Raw genomic sequence first — 20,381 nt, forward strand, 5'->3', positions numbered from 1 at the left:
TATTTGTAAATTTTGAAATTTATCCCGAATCTATTTTATTCCACAACTTTTTAAGAGCTGCAGTTATGATAGCCAGCAAGTACGTAATTCTACTTTTCCGCTAGCAAATTCTCCCAATTGTATGTCTGAATGTTGAAGCGCCGTAAAAAAAAATTGTATGCAGAAGAACTTGTATTGTAACTTTCTTTTTTTCTCAAGTAGGTATCTGTTTCTAACTTACATATTACGTTACTCCTTCCAAAATTCGGTGAAATCGCTGTTTTCGAGGTTGGAATAAAAATTATTATAAATAGGTAGATATACTTATGTACCATACCTATTATTCATACCTATTCATTTGTACTTAACGTAAAAATCCTCCAATCAAATTTGTCGTTGTCACTCAGGTACCATGCTCTCATCGATATACCTCTTATCATCAAAGCCTTTCCTTCTTGTATAAGAATAGAAAAGAAAGAAAGCAATTTATTCATTACCCATTTTATTTACTAGCTTCAAACTCTTATACTATACACACCTTCGCCAGGCTGATGATATTTATCGCGAAAAAACTATTCAACAAAATTATTTAAGCAGATGGCATACCTAAAAGTAGGTACATACAAACAAGACGTTTTTAAAATTGAAAAAAGTCAGTTTTTCCACAGGTCTCGCATAAAATGATAAAATACAGCACCGGGTATAAGAAAACATGGGCAAATACTTGATCACATAAAATTTAATACCGCTAATGGAACTTTACCGAGCGTTGACTTTTAAAAATCGAACAAAGGCCTGTAACACTCGGCTCGAGAGATAACAATTGAAGGGCGGGTATAATCAGCACTGGCTCAGGCAGCTGAATTTCAAATTTTCTCGTGCACTGCACCTTTTTTTTGAAGGGCTCGCCACTGATCCTTGATAAGCGCCAGGGTTTTTACGTTTGTTTACAAGAGCATCTCATATAGATTAGGGGGGTAGCTGATTGTCGGATTGGTTGCATTTGGCTCCTCCTTGATTCCGCCTTCTACGGTTAAGTAAGGCTATGTACATGCTTTTTGTCGAATGTTACAGATTTAGTTTAGCGAGTTATTCCGTTTGCTAAGTCACGTACCAAAGTTGTAATAATCGTCGGCACTCATTACATCATCGGGTAATCGTCATAATCATTATCACTTATCGACGTCATCGTGTCTATTCGTGAAATTGGAAGATTTCGAGAGTCGAGTCGAGGATACGATTGGTTTACACAATTTTCGTTAATATGAAGAAGGACCTACCATAATTAGTTACCACTTTTTCCAACTTCCATACCAAAGCCTTATCCCTCGAAAGCAGTCAAGGTAAGACAATAAAAATGACCAGACTTTTTATGTACCTATAATACCTACACAGAGAGGGGATTGCATTGTTTTGTTTTCTTGTGTTCGCGAGTATACCTATACGATGGTGATTGTTTAGTGATAGTGAGGTTTTTTAAACAAATTTAGTTTTCTTGTAGGTATTTGTTACGTACCCACGTCTAATAATGTACCTACCTACATACAAGTTAGATAGGTACCTAGCTATATTTACCTAACCTTCCCCTCCCCTCTTGCGCAGTGTCAATTCTTTTTATTATCATTCTTCGTTCATTATATTGTCATTATTATTATTTTTTTTTCAAGTTGGTTACTTTTCTGAATTGAATCCTGAATGTAGGTAATTATTACAGATTTCGGTTATCAAAGTGAAATATGTAATTTGAAACAAGCATGATTTTTTTTTTTTTTTCTTAAATGATCGACTACTTTTCGAAATTAGGAACCGCGATTTTGCATAAGCATAAGCCTTTGGCATCTTACATTTTCAAGTTGTATCACATTTTTTCATCGCGTTCGTACAATTTTCATTATTCCTGAAAACACGAAAATGATAGGTACCTACAGTTTCATTTCAGAAGAAGCTGGAGTAGTTTCAAAAGGATGAAAATGGGGTTAAATTGTTTTCAGGGTAAAGAAAAAATGAAACATTTATCTAGATTACATACTTATGATTTGAAAACAAAAACAACAAGGAAAGTAAAAAAGATACCTCGCTAATGGGTTATTGTTCTAAGTCTTCATTCGCGTAATAAACAATCGGTGCTTGTAATGTTGGGATATAATAAAAGGCCGGGTATTGGTACCCGCATTTTGTGAATTTCCGATGACAAACTTCCTTGTAGATATACTGTAATTTCATCTTATAAAACTTGATAGTGTTATTTATAAGCCACCTACATATTTACAAAGAAAAGGAAGCAACGCTACCAACCCGAATGAGTCAATGTTCGAATTTGAGAATTTACCAATACCTTCCTACTCGTGAAATTTTCAATTGAAGATGCATGATTTTGAATTGAAATCACAACAATACGAATTTTATGTATTAGTTTTTTGCGTTTAATTGATTATTACAGGCCATAATATGGTTACTTTTTAGTAACTTGATTACCTACATACTTTTTGTTACTAGTTATTTGCTATCATAAGTTACTATCGGTTACTTTTTTCACCTTATATCGGAAAGAACTTTTTACTAGGTGATCTTCGATGTTGACAAAACTGACTTTGAAGATAAAAAACGTTCAAAAATTCGCGATGATTTTCTTTTTTTCTATAAAAATTGGAAAGAACTGCACACAAATTGAAAATAAAGATGAAATTTTCAGGGTGAAATGATTGAATTTTCAGTCATCCAGGTATATATTTTAGTCCTCCCTTCTCCCTTCCTAAAATTATTTTGTTTCGGCCTGCCCTAAAAAAAGGCAGCAATTAAGACATTTTGTAAATAAAAGAATGAAAGTTCAAAGTAGGTATATCTACTGTAACGATTTTTTATACCTAGTTTTATCCTGTGATTGATACAAAAAAATTGAACAACAAGAAAAGGTAAGGATAGTTAGGATGCCCCAGTAGGTACTTGGATGAATAAGAATTAAGAAAAATACGATTTAATTAAAAAGGTGGCAAAAATGTGATAGATAGGTCTATTTTACTTTTTCTACAATTTTATTAACTCTTTTTAAAAAAAGTGAATTATTCATTTTAGAATTTGTTCCCATTTGTTGCTGTTTTTCGGATCAAAAATGTTCTTATAAAAAACATTACCTGCAACACGAAAAAGAGCTAGATTTTATACAGCATTCTAATGCATCAAATATGACTGTACATTCTCAATTTTTTCGAAAGTGGGGTGGAAAATATTAACCTAAAAATTGATATTTACCCAAGTAGGTATTAAAATTCGAGATTTTTGCATAGAGAATTGCAAATTTTTACTCCTTGGAATTCAGATATTTATCATCGTTCCGTCATACTTTTTTTTGATCCTTTTCAAATTGAGAGCTTCTAAAGTGTGGCAAAAATGATATCTAATAGGCATAGGTATATTTGAAAATAATTGTTTGCACGTGATATTTTTAGGTTAAACAGAAACCTATCAAGCTGGGGTGGGGAGGGGGGTGGATGAATCTTTGAGTGGTATTAATAATTGAAAAAATGACGATTTATCTACGTATCTATTTACTGTTTTTTTTCTATAAAACGTTATGAAAAATGAAAACGTTGAAATACCTCGATGAAAAGTTAATTTAGATTTAATTGCAAAATTCATAAAATTTCCCATTCCTTTAGTCATGTCATAGGTAAATGTTTGTAAACCTTGCTATTGAATGTAAGCTGTAAGACTTTCCTTCTCTTTTTATCCTCCATCAAACTCAAAAGTAAAAAGAATCAATTTTTGAAGAAGCTGAAAATGTTTTATTGATTTTTGAATCAGTGCAGCGCTAATTAGAAATCAATTAAATTTTTATTTTTCAATTAAAAAATGGCGATTTTTGTAAAACCTGTAGGTAACTCATATTTATTTTTATTTTTATTTTTTAAAATCGTTGACATCGAAACAGATAAATGATAATGTATCCACACCTAAAATATTGTTTTTCGATGAAATTATGATTTAATAATTTTATTTAATGAGAATTGAAAAACTTGAGCACTAAAATGAGAACAAAATTTTTTTGAAAAAACCGACTAGCCAGAAATACATTTTTAATTCGTCAAAATTAATTTCAAGGAGTTTGTAAAAAATAAGATTTATTTATCTTCCAAATCGTGAAAAAAATTAACAATTTTTTTCTTCTCTCAAAATTAATTTAAACTTAAAAAATACTGTGAAACAACAAAAATTACGAAGACATGCCAACTTATACCTAATAATCAATTAAATTCTCATTTTGATAGCCTCATGTACAGTATGGAAAACTCATTAAAAGTTTCTTGGAGGTAAAACTAGTTGATAAAGCTAAAATACACACTAACGTAAGCTTCTCCCTTTCAATCCTATTTAATTTTGAGGACTACCGTAAAACTGTAGCTAAATAGGTATCTTACTTTACGATGTTGATTGAGTAGGCATAACGATTAACTAGGCACCTCCACCTATGTTGTCAGAAAAAATTTAAACTTTCAAACAATTTTTCAGATATTATTGGTAAAATTAAAATATTGTTACCAATAATATACGAACCCATAAACTCATTATCATCTTCCAATAAGAATACCTACTTAATTCCTCATTTACTTTATTATTAAATTCATTAACTTCTTATCCGCATTCATAAATTAGTATTTGGATAGATACACCTCCTTTCGTTAAGTACTTATCTACAGGTCCTCTAAGAAGTACACACTTTTGAGTGAATTAAAATAAACGCTGCATCGAGCATTTGCATAAATATTAATTTGTAACTATACGAAATGCGCAGTCTGCTTTTATGTATGTTAAATTAACCAGAAAAGACATGTAGCCGGGCAATTTGGCGTGACAAATTCGTTCAAGATGGCAATTTCACAGTTCTCAGTAGATTTATGTTATTGTACGGCGAAGGGTTGCCTTCTCTTAGTCAATTCTTATCCACCTGTTGGACTGTTTATTTGTTTCATTTTACGCGTCACTTTGACAAGTGCGGGAAGAATTTAACGAAACAGACTCGAGTGCGTAAATTAGGCCTTGTCAAACAATAAGAGATCTATCCTACACTCGTATGGTACCTGTGTTAAAGGTTGCGACGCTTTAACAGGAATAATTTATCGTTTTTTGAATATCAAAAGGAGAGAAAAAAGAACCAGATCGATAGAGAACGATTACGAATAAATTAACACTTTCGAGATCGGACCATGGGGAGAAATTGTCGAATTGATGATGAAATTTGAACAGTTTTATTGCGCTTTGTGGGTTGGGTAGGTATACTCTCTGTGAACAGGGTAAAAGCAACGAAGTCCATTTTTAAACTGATGGAAAATTTTTTGAAAATTTGAAAAATTCAAACAAAAATCATAATTATGACGAATTTCCAACTTTGTATTATTTTTCTTTGCGAACCCAAATAGTGTGAGTACCTAATTACTTCATTCCAACGTACTGGAGCCTCCAAAAAGTTTTCAATTTTCTCCAAGAATTTCAAATGTCAGAACAACCAAAAGTGAACAGCATCTATAACACTTTGGTTGATGCTTGTTGAGGATCCTTTCGATCATTTCAGGTTATTACTCCGAAATTTTAGGAACATCAGTTCAAAAAATAAATTTTTGACCGATACTATGACGAACAAATTCTAGAAAAAACACAGTATTTCCCCTCCCCCCCAGGTTTTTACGCAAAAAATGGAAAGTAGGTACGTGATTCTGAATTGGCTCAATTTCAACACGATGAAAAAAATTTAAACGAGAGGACTTTCCGCGAAATTATTATTGAAAACCACCCTCTTAGAAAGACCTATATAACGTAAAACGACGCCATTTTATATCCGTTAATCGGTTACATTTTCAGGGGTAACGTTTTCAATTAAAAAATAATCAAAATGGCTTTAAACACAGTCTAGTGAAAATTTATCATTGAGCGATTTTAAAATCATACGCGAGCAGATCCGGTCACGAATATGCAACCCTCTTCTTCAGTTCTTCGCAGCGGCGACGTCGAATATACGTACTAAACGCTATAAAAATTAATGCTTTGACAACTAAAGTGCTGCAAGTAAGCCAGGATACGTTTCAACCCCACAGCTGAAATCTGTTCAGCCATAATCCATCTTCACGCTAAGATAAAGGAAGCCGCTTTGTCGAGGGAAATGACGTTTAAAATTTACTACTCTCGACGAATTCAGAGGGCGTATCAATTTTGACGTAACATTTCACGCGTTTTATCAAAATTTCAACGACACAGGATGATAATATGGAAATACTCTACACTCACTCTTTGCCATAGCGCGAGACCACCGAGCTACCAGCAAAGAGACCTACGCTGATGTGAAATACGATTCCGATATTTTCATCTGTAGCTGCAGTACATACTTTTTTATTGATTTTTACCGCGAAACGAGAACATTTGTTACAGAGTTATGGGATTTGGGGAAGTTATGTATTTTTTTATTTCTACCCCCAACGAAAATCCTCCAGAAAGGCGTTGCAGTAAATTTCACGCGTCTTCTCAAATCTCGAATGAGAAGACGTTTCCGACGAGAAAATCTCTCATTTGAATATGATATTTCGATATTTGTACGAATATTTAAACAAGAGTACATTACGCCTTCGCACAATATTATACACGCTGATTTCAACGTAATAAGTCGAAATATGCAACGTTGCGTTTTCAACCCATGAATCATGTATATTCGAGAATAGAAAATTAACTCATTACAAACGATGTACGTAATTACTACTATTACCAACTAAAAAAAAATATTACGCACGATTCTTGTCAAATATTGACGTAGTGACATAAAAAACGCGTGTAACTACAAATTATAGATTGCCATGATGATTTGATGATGGCGATAAACTGATGATTCTAAATGAATCAAGTACCCGCCTGCCTATCTACATACAGGTACATCTGTCTATAATTTTCCAACTTGAACAAAATCTGATACGTGTCGCAAAATCATCGAGATTCAAAATATGCCCTATGTAAATACTTCTTCTTTCCTCTATGAAAAGATTAATAACACGAAAAATCTTCAGGATGTTAGAAAGTGGTGTATTCTGACTTCCCCGTTTTCCACGGTTTTCCTTGACAATTTTATCCATTTTCCAGATTTTTCAAATATAAATTAGGTACCTAACTTACATACAAAATAACGATGAAGAGGGGGAGCAAACTTTTTCAAACCTAAATTAATTTATTAACTTTCACCAGGTGTTTATGATGCTGAAATCAAGATTTTTTCCGCCAAGAGCTGAATTGTATTATTTCAGAATTTTTGACGAAAAAGGTATACTTTCATAAGTAGGGACTTCAATCATATACATATGTATTTAGGGTATCAGGATTTTGAAACGAGCCAAAGGAGAAGGAAATAAAGTATATCCTGATAATTTTTTAAATGAGTACAATTTTGATAATTTTTGGATATTTTGGATTTTTGGCTTCAGTACGCCCTTCTTTGACCCCAAAACTATAAAGAAAAACCTGCATGAAACGCAAACCTCAGAGAGTATTTTTGACCTCAATGGTCTCGATCGTCTTTAAAGGTGCTTTAAAATTAAAAAAAAAAAAAAAAAACAGGAAAAATTTGCTTAATTTGAATTTTTTTCTCACTAAAACATTGAAATGAATAACTTGGAAACCTACATCGAGCTGAGATTGAAGGGAATGGTTTGAAATAAATCCTTTCAAGTCGAAGTCCACCATGCTCCACATTACAGAATTTATTTCAATATTCATAAATCAAAGATTCCTGAACGTAGCAAATTTTCGTAGTTATAAAAATTTTGGAACATTCAACTCACCCTCCTCTCAGTAGGTATACGAAGATCCGTGGCCAACTCCAATTATAATTAAAGTGTCAACTTCAATGTTTTAGTCAAAACAAGTCTTTGTTATTTTCACAAATTTTCGGACACAGTTACTTTTTGATATTATTTTGTACCTCGTATATATACGTGCAAATTTTCAGAATCTAGTTTTTTTTAAAAAAATAAACTAATTTTTCGATTTGAAACAATGAAATTCTGAAAAATTTTCTATCAAGCATAAAGAAACTTCGTGAGAATAAATTGAATTTATGTAAAATAAGCTATTCATTCTTTATTGTGCCTACATGAAGAAAACCAGCAATAAAAATATTTTTCACCTGCCTACACTTATAAATAATATTCAGTTAAGAAGGTACCTACCTGAAAGTAAATTTGAAAACCTTGAAAGCGTTACACAAATAAAAACTAAATTCAAGCGAACAATTTTTCAATTGTATTTTCAAGGAAAACTGAACGAAAAAAACAGGAGAATTTGTTTTAATTTCTACAGAATTACCAATTACCCACCATACGTAATTAATTTTATGACAGAACTTCTCTGATTTTATAGAATGAAGACTACAAGATCCCTGACCGTCTTCCCTGATTTTTCTCGGTTTTCCAGAAACTTGATACCCTGTTTGAAAAACACTGCCAGATTTTGCAGTGGAATGAGAAGAAATAATTTATACACTATAAAATTAATTTGTTCTACCCCGACTTATAATGATGGAACCATTAGGGAGAAAAAAAATGCAAAATACCGACTTTCAAAAACGAGGATCTGGAATTTTGGATCATGGAGCTTTAAAAAATCAAATTTTTAGACCTGAATTCGATTTTGAAATTTTAAATGTTGTGTATTGATAGGCCTACATTACAACACAATTAGCCTGTATATCTCATTAGGTATTCTCTGCAAAAAAAAAAAGTTCTCAAGATAGAAATTCGAGAAAACGTCGACTCAATAGTTTTAAGTATGGTCTACCATGTCATAACGTATCTATACCATCTACATAATCGTAATAAATTCGATATATCGCTGACACGAAATCGTTATTGTACGTAGCATTGTAGCAATTGGTTATTGCTACAATAAACAATTTCTTTTTATATTTATCGTTCTCTTACTTACACACAACGAAGTAGCTAATATTTATAATGCAAAACCGCGCAGAACAAATTTATTTTACATTGTCAACAAAATCTGCCAAATTCACAGACCCACGACATAAGAAAGATAGCTGATTAATCAATTAATTGATCAGCCATCGATTGGTTTTGTGATATCGATACAAGTAGCGGTAGGTAGGTAGGTAGGTACGAGTAGGTAAAGGTACACATGGCAAATATATGCAGTAATTACTAGTAAGCACCCATACATAGAACTCTTCTTACTTATATTAAATTCAAAATTTCAAAAATTTACCACGATTAGGTTCGCACTATACAAAACCGATAGATAAACCACGTAAAGCTTGATTAAAATATTAGTTACGTATTCGACATAGGTAATTAGTAATTTTTATAGATACACGCGCAACAAAGTTAAAATTCAAAGATACGAATATCTGATTTTTATGATTGGCTCTCAATCGCTTCATTACACAGCAATGAAAAAGTTATCAACTCACTTAGCTATAATCTGGGTGTTGGTATAGATGGAGGGAGGCACCTCTACTTCGTACCTTTATAAATCAATTTTTGACTTACACGTTAATAAGGTAATAAACCTAATGAGAAGTTTATTATCGAATGATCGGCGATAATTGAAAATAGATTGCTTTAAAGTTTAATTTTTATCGTTTAAGGTGCGCAGGTACCTACTTATAAAAGTCAACATTCGCACTTTTCGTATAAATTCACAGCTTATAAGATAATACCGCGGATTTCGTCCATTACAAATATGGATTTTTTTTTGTTGAAAAATTCTGGATCTCGTACAAGATATACTCGTACCTAGACGTACCAACAAATGTACAACAAATTATAGCCACGTACTACTAAGTATCCGTACATTACACCAAATATTACGTAATCCGCTCAAAAACACTGACCATAAAGGATACGGAATTGCAAATGTAATTTTCTTGTCTGATTTTAACACATTTTCTGGGGGGAAATGTACATAATTCAAGATTACATAGGTCGATCTGTCGGCTCGATTCATTCGCACCAAATGTTCGTCTAACGTAAGAGGGGAACTCGTTTCATAGATATGTTGTACTACAAAGGCGTGTTCGAAATGTTAATTGTCTGTTGCTTTTTCAAGAGCGTAAACATTTTGAATTCTCGTCATCGTCATCCATAGCGGTCGTGATTATTCGCACAGACTGAAGTACTCGTAATCTCGTATATTATATCCAGCCAAATAATACCTGGTCCTACTAAGTAAATATTATGGAGAAGGAAAAGAAAAGCCCCAGCTAAAACACATCGGACCGTACTTGCGAGAAAAACTGACGAATAAGATTACACAGCCATGCACGTGTATATTTTTTATTTTATCGTCGTCTTTTTCTAAATACCTATTTTTGAATCGACGTTTCGCTATATTCTTTACTGTTTGGTTATAATATTTATGCTTTATTTCGACGACATAATACTTACGCAGCTATGTCTTCGCGAGTTAGAGAACTCAGCTCCGAAGAAGAAGAAGGAAAAAAAACACCGAACCCTGAAATCAGTTTTTATCAAATGTTCCGTGACCGTTCTTCACAATAGTTGAACGTGAATCACCATAAACAATAAAACACCGGCTATTAATGGTTTTACGTTTAAAATCCGCTGCTTTTACGATCGACAACTTTTTCCAGCCTAAAAAATTATACTCAAGTTGGATTTGGAAAAGGCAGCACTGTACGAGCATATTAATGAGTTTATATTAGATTTATGCGAAAGTGTAGGTACCCGAGCGAGAGTGCAACGAAATGCATTATATTTTGACAAGTTATCGTAATATTTCAACTTTTTTAATTGGATTGCTATCGAGATGGCTTAATTTGCCATTATTGCGTCCCTCTTGGCCCCTGCTTCTGTACAGGGGAATATTGGTATTCGATTAAGGTAACCTTGAGACGTGATTTTCCATCTGTCACTGAAACATGTGCAATTGTGCAACTTGCCCAAATTACTCGCCGCGAATGTAACTTTATCGCATTTATTAACAAAGTAAACTCTATACGATGATTTACGAATTTATTTAACGCTGATTTTTCATTTCGAATATGAGGTTTCAATCTACTTACACATTGTCAGACTGGAAACATTATTAAGATGAGTATTTCTATGGCGGGAAGAAGAAACGAACAAGAAAACGGTAAAACGAAACTTTCGTTTGTGCCAAACAATTCTGAACTAATGAACTTCGTAAATCGGGAAAGTCGTTTGCACACGTGCATCATTATAAAGATGACAACTGACTCTCGAACCTCGAAAAAGGGATTACCTCGTATGTGAAGGATATGCACAGCTAATAACAAAAGAATTCGAATACCTGTATCGTGAGAATTTCGCACTATAAAAATTCATTTCCTTATATAGTCTATAGCACTAGCCATATTAGAATAAAACAGAAGATGCATGTTTCCGGATGTAAACGACAGAAATGATGAATGAAAATGCGATAAGATGTCTATCAGGGGAACGATGAGTGGAGGTGTTTGCATCCGATTTGAACGAGGATGTTACCTGTTTTTGGAAGGCGAAAAGCTCGTTGTCTGGACCTCATTTCAGTTTTGTTTAGACCACGGAATTTTGCCTATCAAATCGAATCTTGTTAAATATGGTCAAATCTAATTAGGATCATATTAAGTAGATAGGAACTTACGTAAATTGGGACCCAATCGAATGAACATTTTTTTGAAACTTGGATCAACTCGATTTCTATAATTGGATCTAAATATCTTCTTCTGGAAGGTTCCAGATAATGATGAGAATTTTTTCCCATCAACGTGCTAATAGGAAGAGGCCAATTGAACCCTCTCTGATATTTCTTCGTTTTTTCCAAAGTTTGAAAACTGTCACTACCTATATAAAGAAATGTGCGACTGGCTTTCGCGGGAACAGTAAATTTTCAAATTGAACATGTTGATAAATTGAAAACAGTTGAAGGGCTAATTGTGAAAGTCGCCTTAGTCATTTTTTTGTTCACACAACTTTAAACATTTTTTTTCATATTTCATCAATTTTAAAGGGAAAAATGAGTATTGTAATGCATTCTGGGATAGTTGAAGATGTTTTTTTAATACTTGACCATGAAGTTTTTACATTATCACTGAAGCAGGACAACAACGTTTTCATTGATTTGTACAAAAATCACTGCTGGCTAAGGCGACTTTCACAATTAGCCCTTCAGTTGAAAATCAAATTTGCAGCTCTTATGCTTTAGAAATAAAATTCAAACTAATGTAAAAAAAAAATCTTACTAGACCGTACACTTACTAATCGATATTAGGTAAGTATCTAGGGGATAACTTTTCCCCACGTCTACCGAAAATACGCCATACTTCAACAATAAACTTTTTTCATTTTTAAAAATTCGCCAAAAATTGGAAAAATGATCAATTTAACTGAAGTAGGTACTTGTTACAGCCAAAAGATTTTAGACCCTAGGTCTTTTCGGGCGACCTGCACACTACTGCACACGCTGCACAGTTTGACTAAAACGCAGAATCGGAGCAACCTGCACACTCTGCTGCGGGTTTTTCTCGCAGTGAAGTGTGCAAGGGGCGTCGCTTAACCGGTTTCAGCTGCACAGTTTGCAGAGTGTGCAGCGTGTGCAGGTCGCCCGAAAAGACCTCCTATTCACGTTAAAAAAATCTAACTTTTGTTGGAATCGAAGTAGATATTTTGAATAGATAAAAAGGTATTTCATTCGCAAGGAACTGAATAAACGGTAAAAAAATGATTTCCCGAATACATTCGCCTTCATATTACGGTTATACTATTCTAATTACAGCGATTGACCGCGCAGGCGAGCAATCATTAATCACGAAGAAAAGTGTAGGTACCTACCTACGTACAACTGGAACGACAATTCATGTAACACAACATTTGAATAATATCATCCGCATGAATGAAGGTAGTTTAGGTATACTTCATTATTTTAAAAGTTGACTTTTAGTTTTAAAAGGTCCTGCAATCAATGAACGAATACCTACTCATTCATAACTAAAACCATACTACTATTTCCTCGGAGTACCTCAACCTTGCTTTATCCAAACATTTAGCCATTGTTATACTTTGAAAAATTCGCATATAGAAAACAAAAAAAAAAAAAGAAACCACGCTGAAATAAGTATACCTATGCATTCAACATTGATTAATAATGCGAAAACAAACGGGCAGTTAAGGTGTGAAAAAAAGACTAAAGAACGTATACACGTACCTATATGTATTTAAAAAGACAACCGTTTTGGTTTGATTTTTAGCATTCCTGCGAAGGCTGTCACAGGTGTACGATTTCTATTCTAGTTAATGTTTTACGACCCGACTTCCGCTCTGGAATTGTGAATGGGAGAAATTTCCGATTTAAGGACGCATTTTTTTCCTTCTTTTTTTCACTTTTTTAAAAGGGAGAAAGAAGTTTTATTGTGGTCCATTATCAGACTTAATTATTACGGGATAGGTGTCCTAAATATTGGTGTAAAGGTAAAGGCCTTTTAAAAGACCCGCATTGGTGTTCTTTTTTCAAACACAATTGCTAATCCGGTCAAGTTATATTTGGTCGCGTACTCTTGTAATTTGTCTTAGGTCCAGGTGAGCGTGTTTCTTTTTAAGGTGTCAAAATAAAAGAATTTTATAACTTGACCTTTTTTTTCGACTTTTTTTTTATACTTACGATCTACAAAACACCGTCAACTTTAGAAAACGTACGTAATTTTCTTTTCAGTCGGCAAATGACTCATCTTCAAGGTATCTTCAGGTATTTGCCAGACTTTTTTGTCCTATATGTAGTAGGGTCTTTTCTTCTTTTTTCTCTCTTTTAAAAAGAAGACAACGGATGGATCGGTCGATGATTTGTTCGATGCAAGAATTTTTCGATATTTTCATCGCGTAGTATTGGTACAAGATACACCTCCACTTACTGAATTGTCTTCTCGGTTTTATTTTCAAATCTTTTACTAACCTAAGAGTGTGAAATTCCGCATACCTATAGCAGGTTAATTTTTCAAGTTGAAATTATAGCAAACTCGTGTATCTAAGTATATGCATTTGTCATTATACACACAATGCGTTTCCGGTTTACGGTTTCGACATTGTTTTGGGTTTTTGTTGGAATTACAATACTTTTCAATGAAACTATAAATCACCTTAATGTTGCTAAATTAAATCTATCAAAAGTTCAAACCGAAATCTCCAAGTTCAACAAATACATTTACCAATGTTGGATAGCTACTACATACGACGTTAAAAATTTTACGATCAGATGCGATTATCGAATACGACGATGATACTCGCGTACTCGTGAAGGGAAATTTCTATATTTTGTGCCAATTCGTACATAAAACTCGACCAAAGGCAATAAAAAAGTCTCACAACAACGTCGTCTAAAAGTATAATAACTTATAGAACGAACGAAACGAACGAGTGGCGGAGTGGCGAATTGAAAGCAAGAAAAAAAATATGTTTCGATCATGTCATCGACATCGACTCGCGTGTAATTCAAACAACGACCATTAATGAAAGAAAATAATTTCAATACCTTCGTAGGAAAAAAATGCGTCATCAGCGTATAATACTCGTGGTATAAGGTCAGTACTAATGTTTATAAACGATGGACAACGCTGAGGTGGACAATTCGGACAATAATCGGTATAAATCTTACAGCCATGCAACGATGATTCAGTAAACGTAAAACAAATCACACTGTAATGTAAACAAAAATCCGAGGGGACAATAACCCATCAAGGTCTACTTTTTTTAATCGAATTACCCTCAGCAGTGATCGAGCAACGTTCGTAGGTGTTAATTAAAGAGTGTTTGCGCGGTGATTTCGTGAACAAAATGTACTCGTCCGAGTTGTCTTCTTTCGCCAAAGAAGATTTCAAAGATGCAATCGTAGATATTGGAAGGGATGATGATTTAACAACATTGGGTATGTTTGATATTCCTTCATCATTTCTTTCATTTACGTGCCGGTTGTTTTTTTTTGCCTTCGTGATTATACAATCCATGTTTGAGTAAATTTTATGAGGTAGGATCGTTTGAATGAAATTTTATTACGAGTATAATATAGGAAATCGTTTGTACCATTCACTGTAATAAAAAGATTCAGCCAGTAGCCAACTTGTTTGAATGAAAATATAAATTTTCAAAATCATTATGTTTACATTTTACGTATTGTAAAAATTTAATGCAATGTATTTTTCTACGTTTGAATATTAATTTTTTTTCAGTATTTCATTTGATTTATTTACGTGTAAAAAATATAGGAAAATTTATTCAGGCTCTTTTCAAAATCAAATGAGTTTTATTTATAGATTTGAATTTTCATAGGGAGAGGCACAAATATCAATAGCTAGGTAGGTGTCTTTTTCAGTTTTGAAAATAATGGTAACTAATTTTGTTTTTTGTTTTTTTTTTTATTCGTCTTCAAAAGTTTTAAGCTGTGAATGGTGTAGTTTAATTAATTTAATGTTCAAAACCAAAAAAAATCAATTCAAATTTTTTTTTTAGAAAAATGAAGTTTTCAATTTCAAAATAATTTTTAGCTGTCTGTAACTCTTTCAATTTCAGAAATAGATCATTTTAATGAAGAATACTTTTATTCGTCAACAAAAGTTATTTTATATCAGGTTCCATAGGTACTTCAAATTTTCATTTTCAAGTAGGTATTTTGAAGCAGGTACTCTTTCAATTTCCATAATCCATTTATGCAATTTTATAAAAACTGAATAATTATAGGAAACATGCTACCCTTTTGATTTTTTAGATGTCATTGACAGTTTCGTTCTGATTGGCGTTGATCACTTCTTACTATCTTTCTCAGTCAAAAGTTGTGTATAGTATTCAATCCGAGTTTACGCTGACAAATGCATTAGGCAGGAAAAAAACTTACTGTCTTTGTTACGTACCTACTTCCCATCCAACCTGTCAGCTTACTTACATTGTCAAACACACATACACACACACACACACAGATCTATACAATAAGTCAAGATCTTTTTTTCTATTTTTTTCTCCCTCTTCTCGCGAATCGCATGTTTAATCCAAAAAACCATGACTCTAAAATTCTCTGAAACTATAATCTCAAAGTGTGAAACGAGATTACGCACGTTTTTCTTAAATGTAATTAAAACAATCATTACGAATACCGCGGCCCGGTTGCAATAACGTCGTCGCTGTCGCGATATTGCATTCTCGGTAAAAAAAAAACTGCATTTTGTAGATATCGAGTCATTAGCTGATATGCAAATTTTGTACACGTCGAAATATTTTTTAACTGAAGGTTTTTTTTCATTTTACAGAAATGAAAGAAAAAAGCAAGAACGCAGCTAGAAGTCGGAGGGAAAAGGAAAATGCCGAGTTTTTGGAACTAGCCAAATTATTACCCCTACCACCAGCCAACACTTCGCAGCTAGACAAAGCGTCTATTATACGATTAACCACGAGTTATTTAAAGATGCGAGATGTGTTTCCCGATGGTAAATAATTTTGCGTCCTGTACATGATACTTACAAAAATCTTTTTGTTTATGGTAGAATTTAGGGTAGTTATATGTAAGTGGGTTCAGGCGCTCGTTGACTTGAAAGCAAACCGAGCCCAACTAAAAACTATAAATGGTCTGAAACTAATAAGCACAGAATTCGAAGACGGAATTCTTTTTTTGTGTAGCAGAGTGAATTTTCCATAATTTTTCATATTTTACTTTCAATCCGGTTATTTCTTCAATCAGATTTTTCATTCCGTTTTCAAAAAATATTCAAATTCTGAACTTTTTACTGTGTACCTTGCTGGGGGATTATCAATCTTTGGATGAATCATCGTCATTACTAAAATCCAAACTCCAAACTTCGCACCTCTCAACAGCTTTTTGAAACTAGTCCGAATCCAATGAGGATGACTTTATTTTTATTTCAATCTTCTCAATTGTGAATTCTGTTCTGAGTTCTCAAATTCTAGTAATGTTGAGATGCTTCAGATATTCAAAATTATGGATAGAAAAGGGAATTCCAAAGTTTTTAGAAAATATACTAGTAGAACCTCGATTAACCGATCTAATCGGGGCGGAGAGACATCGGATACGCAAAGAAGTCGGATAATCGATTTTTTGATTTTTTTTTCAATGAAATGAACACTTCTCGGCGTATTTTTGTTAATTACTTTACGTTTAGATTTTACTTTCGGATTCATCTCGATAAAATAAACAAATTTAACAAAATAACAAAAAATTAATATGTAACTTTTGACAACTGACTAGACTAAAAAAAAACAGTTACCTAGTGATTTGAACCCACCTGAAGTCGTCTTCAGAGGGTGTTAAAATTGGAGTGTAGAGTAAATTTCAGCTTTCCATCTCCATTTGATGAAATTTTGTAAAAATTTAAAGGTTCAAAATCTGATGGAGGCTCCAGTAATTCTCAAAAAGTCACTGGAGACTCCAAAACGACTTGAAATCTCCCTGCAGTTGACTTTTTAGCGTATTGAAATTAGTTTGCAGAATAAATTTCAGATTTCCAACTCCATTTTGGTGAAATTTTGTGGGAATTTCGAGTTTTAAAAATCTGCTGGAGGCTCCAGAACTGCTCAAAACGGTTTGAAACAGTTTCCAATCAATTTAAGCATGTCGAAAATAGAGTGTATCCCAAATTTCAGCTTTCTTGGTCAATTTGGTAAAATTTTGATTTTTCCCCTCATTTTTGGCCTAAATTTGATTTTCAAAAATTCACCAAAAATCGAAAAACGCACTTTAGCACTTGAAATTTTGACAGGTGATAAATTTTTGCTTGATCTATCGATCTACTTTTGAACAGTTTGAAAAATTTTGTGCAAGTCCTATGTTGGAACGCAAAATCTGCGATTTCGGCTGACCTGTCAATCAAAATGGCCGCCATTTTGTATGTAGGGCCACTTTTTTTTTTGAGTACAAGAACTAGAAATGTTCCTTAGGACTCCCCATTTAAGAAAAAAGTTGTCACGGAAGATCGACGGGGGGGGGGGGGTGCAATTTATCCTTAAGTGGGCTCCCCGAATAAATACAAAAGGCAAAATCAGTATGATTTGACATTGATTTGATAAAAAATTTGGCGTACATCGGATAGTAAAAAATTATCCGACTTTTGTTGATCGGTTAATCGGAAGAAGTCGGATGCATTTTTTTAGTCGGATAATCGAGAAGTCGGATAATCGGAGGTCGGATAATCGAGGTTCTACTGTACTTCTCAAAATGGACAAGTTTTTGGATTTGAAGGTCTATCTGTGATAGAACGGGTGACGGGTTTTGAGTGGGACAAACAAATAGCTGCAGATACTTAATGCAAGATTTTTTGTTGAAAAAATGTATTTAAAAAAGATGATCAAAAAGTGGAGTCAAGGGAGCTTTTTAATTTCAAATCGTAAAACCTCTACACCCATTTTTGGATAGAACGTGTTATAAATTCCTGAAAAATAAATTTTTAGTTACCTGAGTAATTTTTTTGAGTTTTTTATGAATTAGATATTTACTGTGGAATCAAAAATCTGCTATTACTCACATAGGCTATAAAATTCCCAAAAAAAATTTCGAAACCTATCATTTTTCAAAAAAAAAAAAACTCAATCTATAAAATTAGTCTGAGCAAGCTGAGAAATGAAGGCAAACGCTTTGAAAATTTATGATTCACGAAATTAAACGCTCTCATTTTTCACTTCATACCTATATTTTTTCCAGCAAGAGAGCCATAATTTTTCGTTGTTATTTTATTGACATTTTCGATCAGATTTTCGAATCCTCAAAAATTCTTAAAAAGTGATTTGGTCACCTATAAAAATACAGCGATGTTCTTCCTAGATATTCGAATTTTGTGCATTTCTAGAGACAGAGAATTCAAATTTTTCCAACTGAAATATTTCCAAAGCTAGATAGATACCTAATTCTCTACTAATTCCTATAATGTTTTTTCCATGTTCAAAAACAATTCAACATGATTTTCTGAACTTGAAAAAAAATAAAATCAGTTTGCCTCTGAACCTTGTTCAGTTCATTTCTGGGCACCTTAAAAACTCGAACTTCCAATTTCTCAACTGTACATACCTACTCGTATGCAGCGCAGATAAATTATCCAACAAAAAAACAATAACAACAACAGCAGTGTCGTTTCATTCAACATCATAATAAAAGTAACACCTTTACGCCGAGATGTTATGAAATTCGATGATCAGGGCACATTCATAAAGAGATGCGAAACGCGTAAACCGAACGTAAATTATAATAAGGGTTACATAGGTATCTGATAAACACTGATAAATCCAAGGGTCTCTAGCTAAATACTTCCGTAAAAGACGTAGAAGCGATAAGAGATGTAAATAAATCCTTGTAAATAGAATATTTTGTAGCGTACGTCGATTGCTGCCGGATCGTCTTAAGTGAACAACATATTTTCATAATAAGTAGTTCGAATTGGGGGAATACTCAAGTGGACTGGGGTTGAGCGAATAAATTCACAAGCACGAATTTCTGGAATAATCTTAGAGCGTTAATGACGTTTGTTGAAACATTTTATGGAAAGAATTGGGTAATTTAAAAAAATATGATTCAACAATTTATACAGGCCTAAAACGTGTAGTAGGTATATCCAAACCTTGGAAAAAAAATCATTTATTCGAGACGAACGAGTGCTTTTAAGAAAATAAACGCATTTATTATTATCATTATTATTGAAATGAACAACGGGTAATTTGAATTTTTAGGTCTAGGGGATCGATGGGGAACCATCTACAACGGCGGTAATGATCAAGACTGCAATATTAGTAAAGAACTAGCGTGTTATTTATTAAAGGTAATTATCACGTGATGATTTTGTTCAATTTTTGACATAACTTGCGGTAAATTTATTAATGTAAATATACTTCCAGACTATAGATGGATTCGTGTTCGTAGTAGCCCCAGATGGTAAAATAATGTACATATCGGAAACAGCTTCGACGCTTTTAGGTTTATCTCAGGTAACATAGAATTATACACTTTGTAACTTTACCTACTCCTTGCGCCAAAAAACTTCATACTTATAGAAAAAAATTTCCATCTGTTTGGACAGGTAGAATTAACAGGCAATAATTTGTACGAATATATTCATCCAACTGATCAAGATGAGTTGTACGAAGTTTTAAATTTTGTACCTCCGATTACAACTCCATCGCCCATATTACATGGTAAGCCCATCTAATCGTAACTATAGAGATATCTAATTAGTGATGGGAAAAAATTTAAAAAACCTCTTGTCGATACCTAATTATCTTTCGATAAATTGGAATGTCTTATCAATAGTTATCGATAATTATTCAATTAGTTTTCCAAGTTCTTTGATTTCTTTCAATGTTGAAAAAAGAATTATTAAAGATAGTATGTAGTAGGTAGGTACATACTTACACTAAAAAAAAAAA

At 33.1% G+C, this 20,381-nt stretch overlaps 1 protein-coding gene across 4 annotated transcripts in view; it reads left to right on the top strand.

The window, feature by feature from the left end:
* The window catches only part of sim (single-minded), a 41,745-nt gene that overhangs the window by 4,332 nt on the left and 17,032 nt on the right, over window positions 1-20,381 (top strand). For 2 of the 4 annotated variants that reach the window (XM_065358164.1, XM_065358168.1), the window contains 4 exons: window positions 16,268-16,444; window positions 19,689-19,777; window positions 19,854-19,943; window positions 20,036-20,150. In XM_065358164.1, coding sequence (XP_065214236.1) covers window positions 16,268-16,444; window positions 19,689-19,777; window positions 19,854-19,943; window positions 20,036-20,150 — 471 coding nt within the window. Of the gene's footprint in view, window positions 1-1,053; window positions 1,323-14,641; window positions 14,896-16,267; window positions 16,445-19,688; window positions 19,778-19,853; window positions 19,944-20,035; window positions 20,151-20,381 lie in introns of those variants that run through there. The other 2 variants (XM_065358167.1, XM_065358166.1) reach the window with 2 other exon arrangements.

The sequence above is a fragment of the Planococcus citri genome, chromosome 3 (genome assembly GCF_950023065.1).
Source record: "Planococcus citri chromosome 3, ihPlaCitr1.1, whole genome shotgun sequence".
Lineage (NCBI taxonomy): Eukaryota > Metazoa > Arthropoda > Insecta > Hemiptera > Pseudococcidae > Planococcus > Planococcus citri.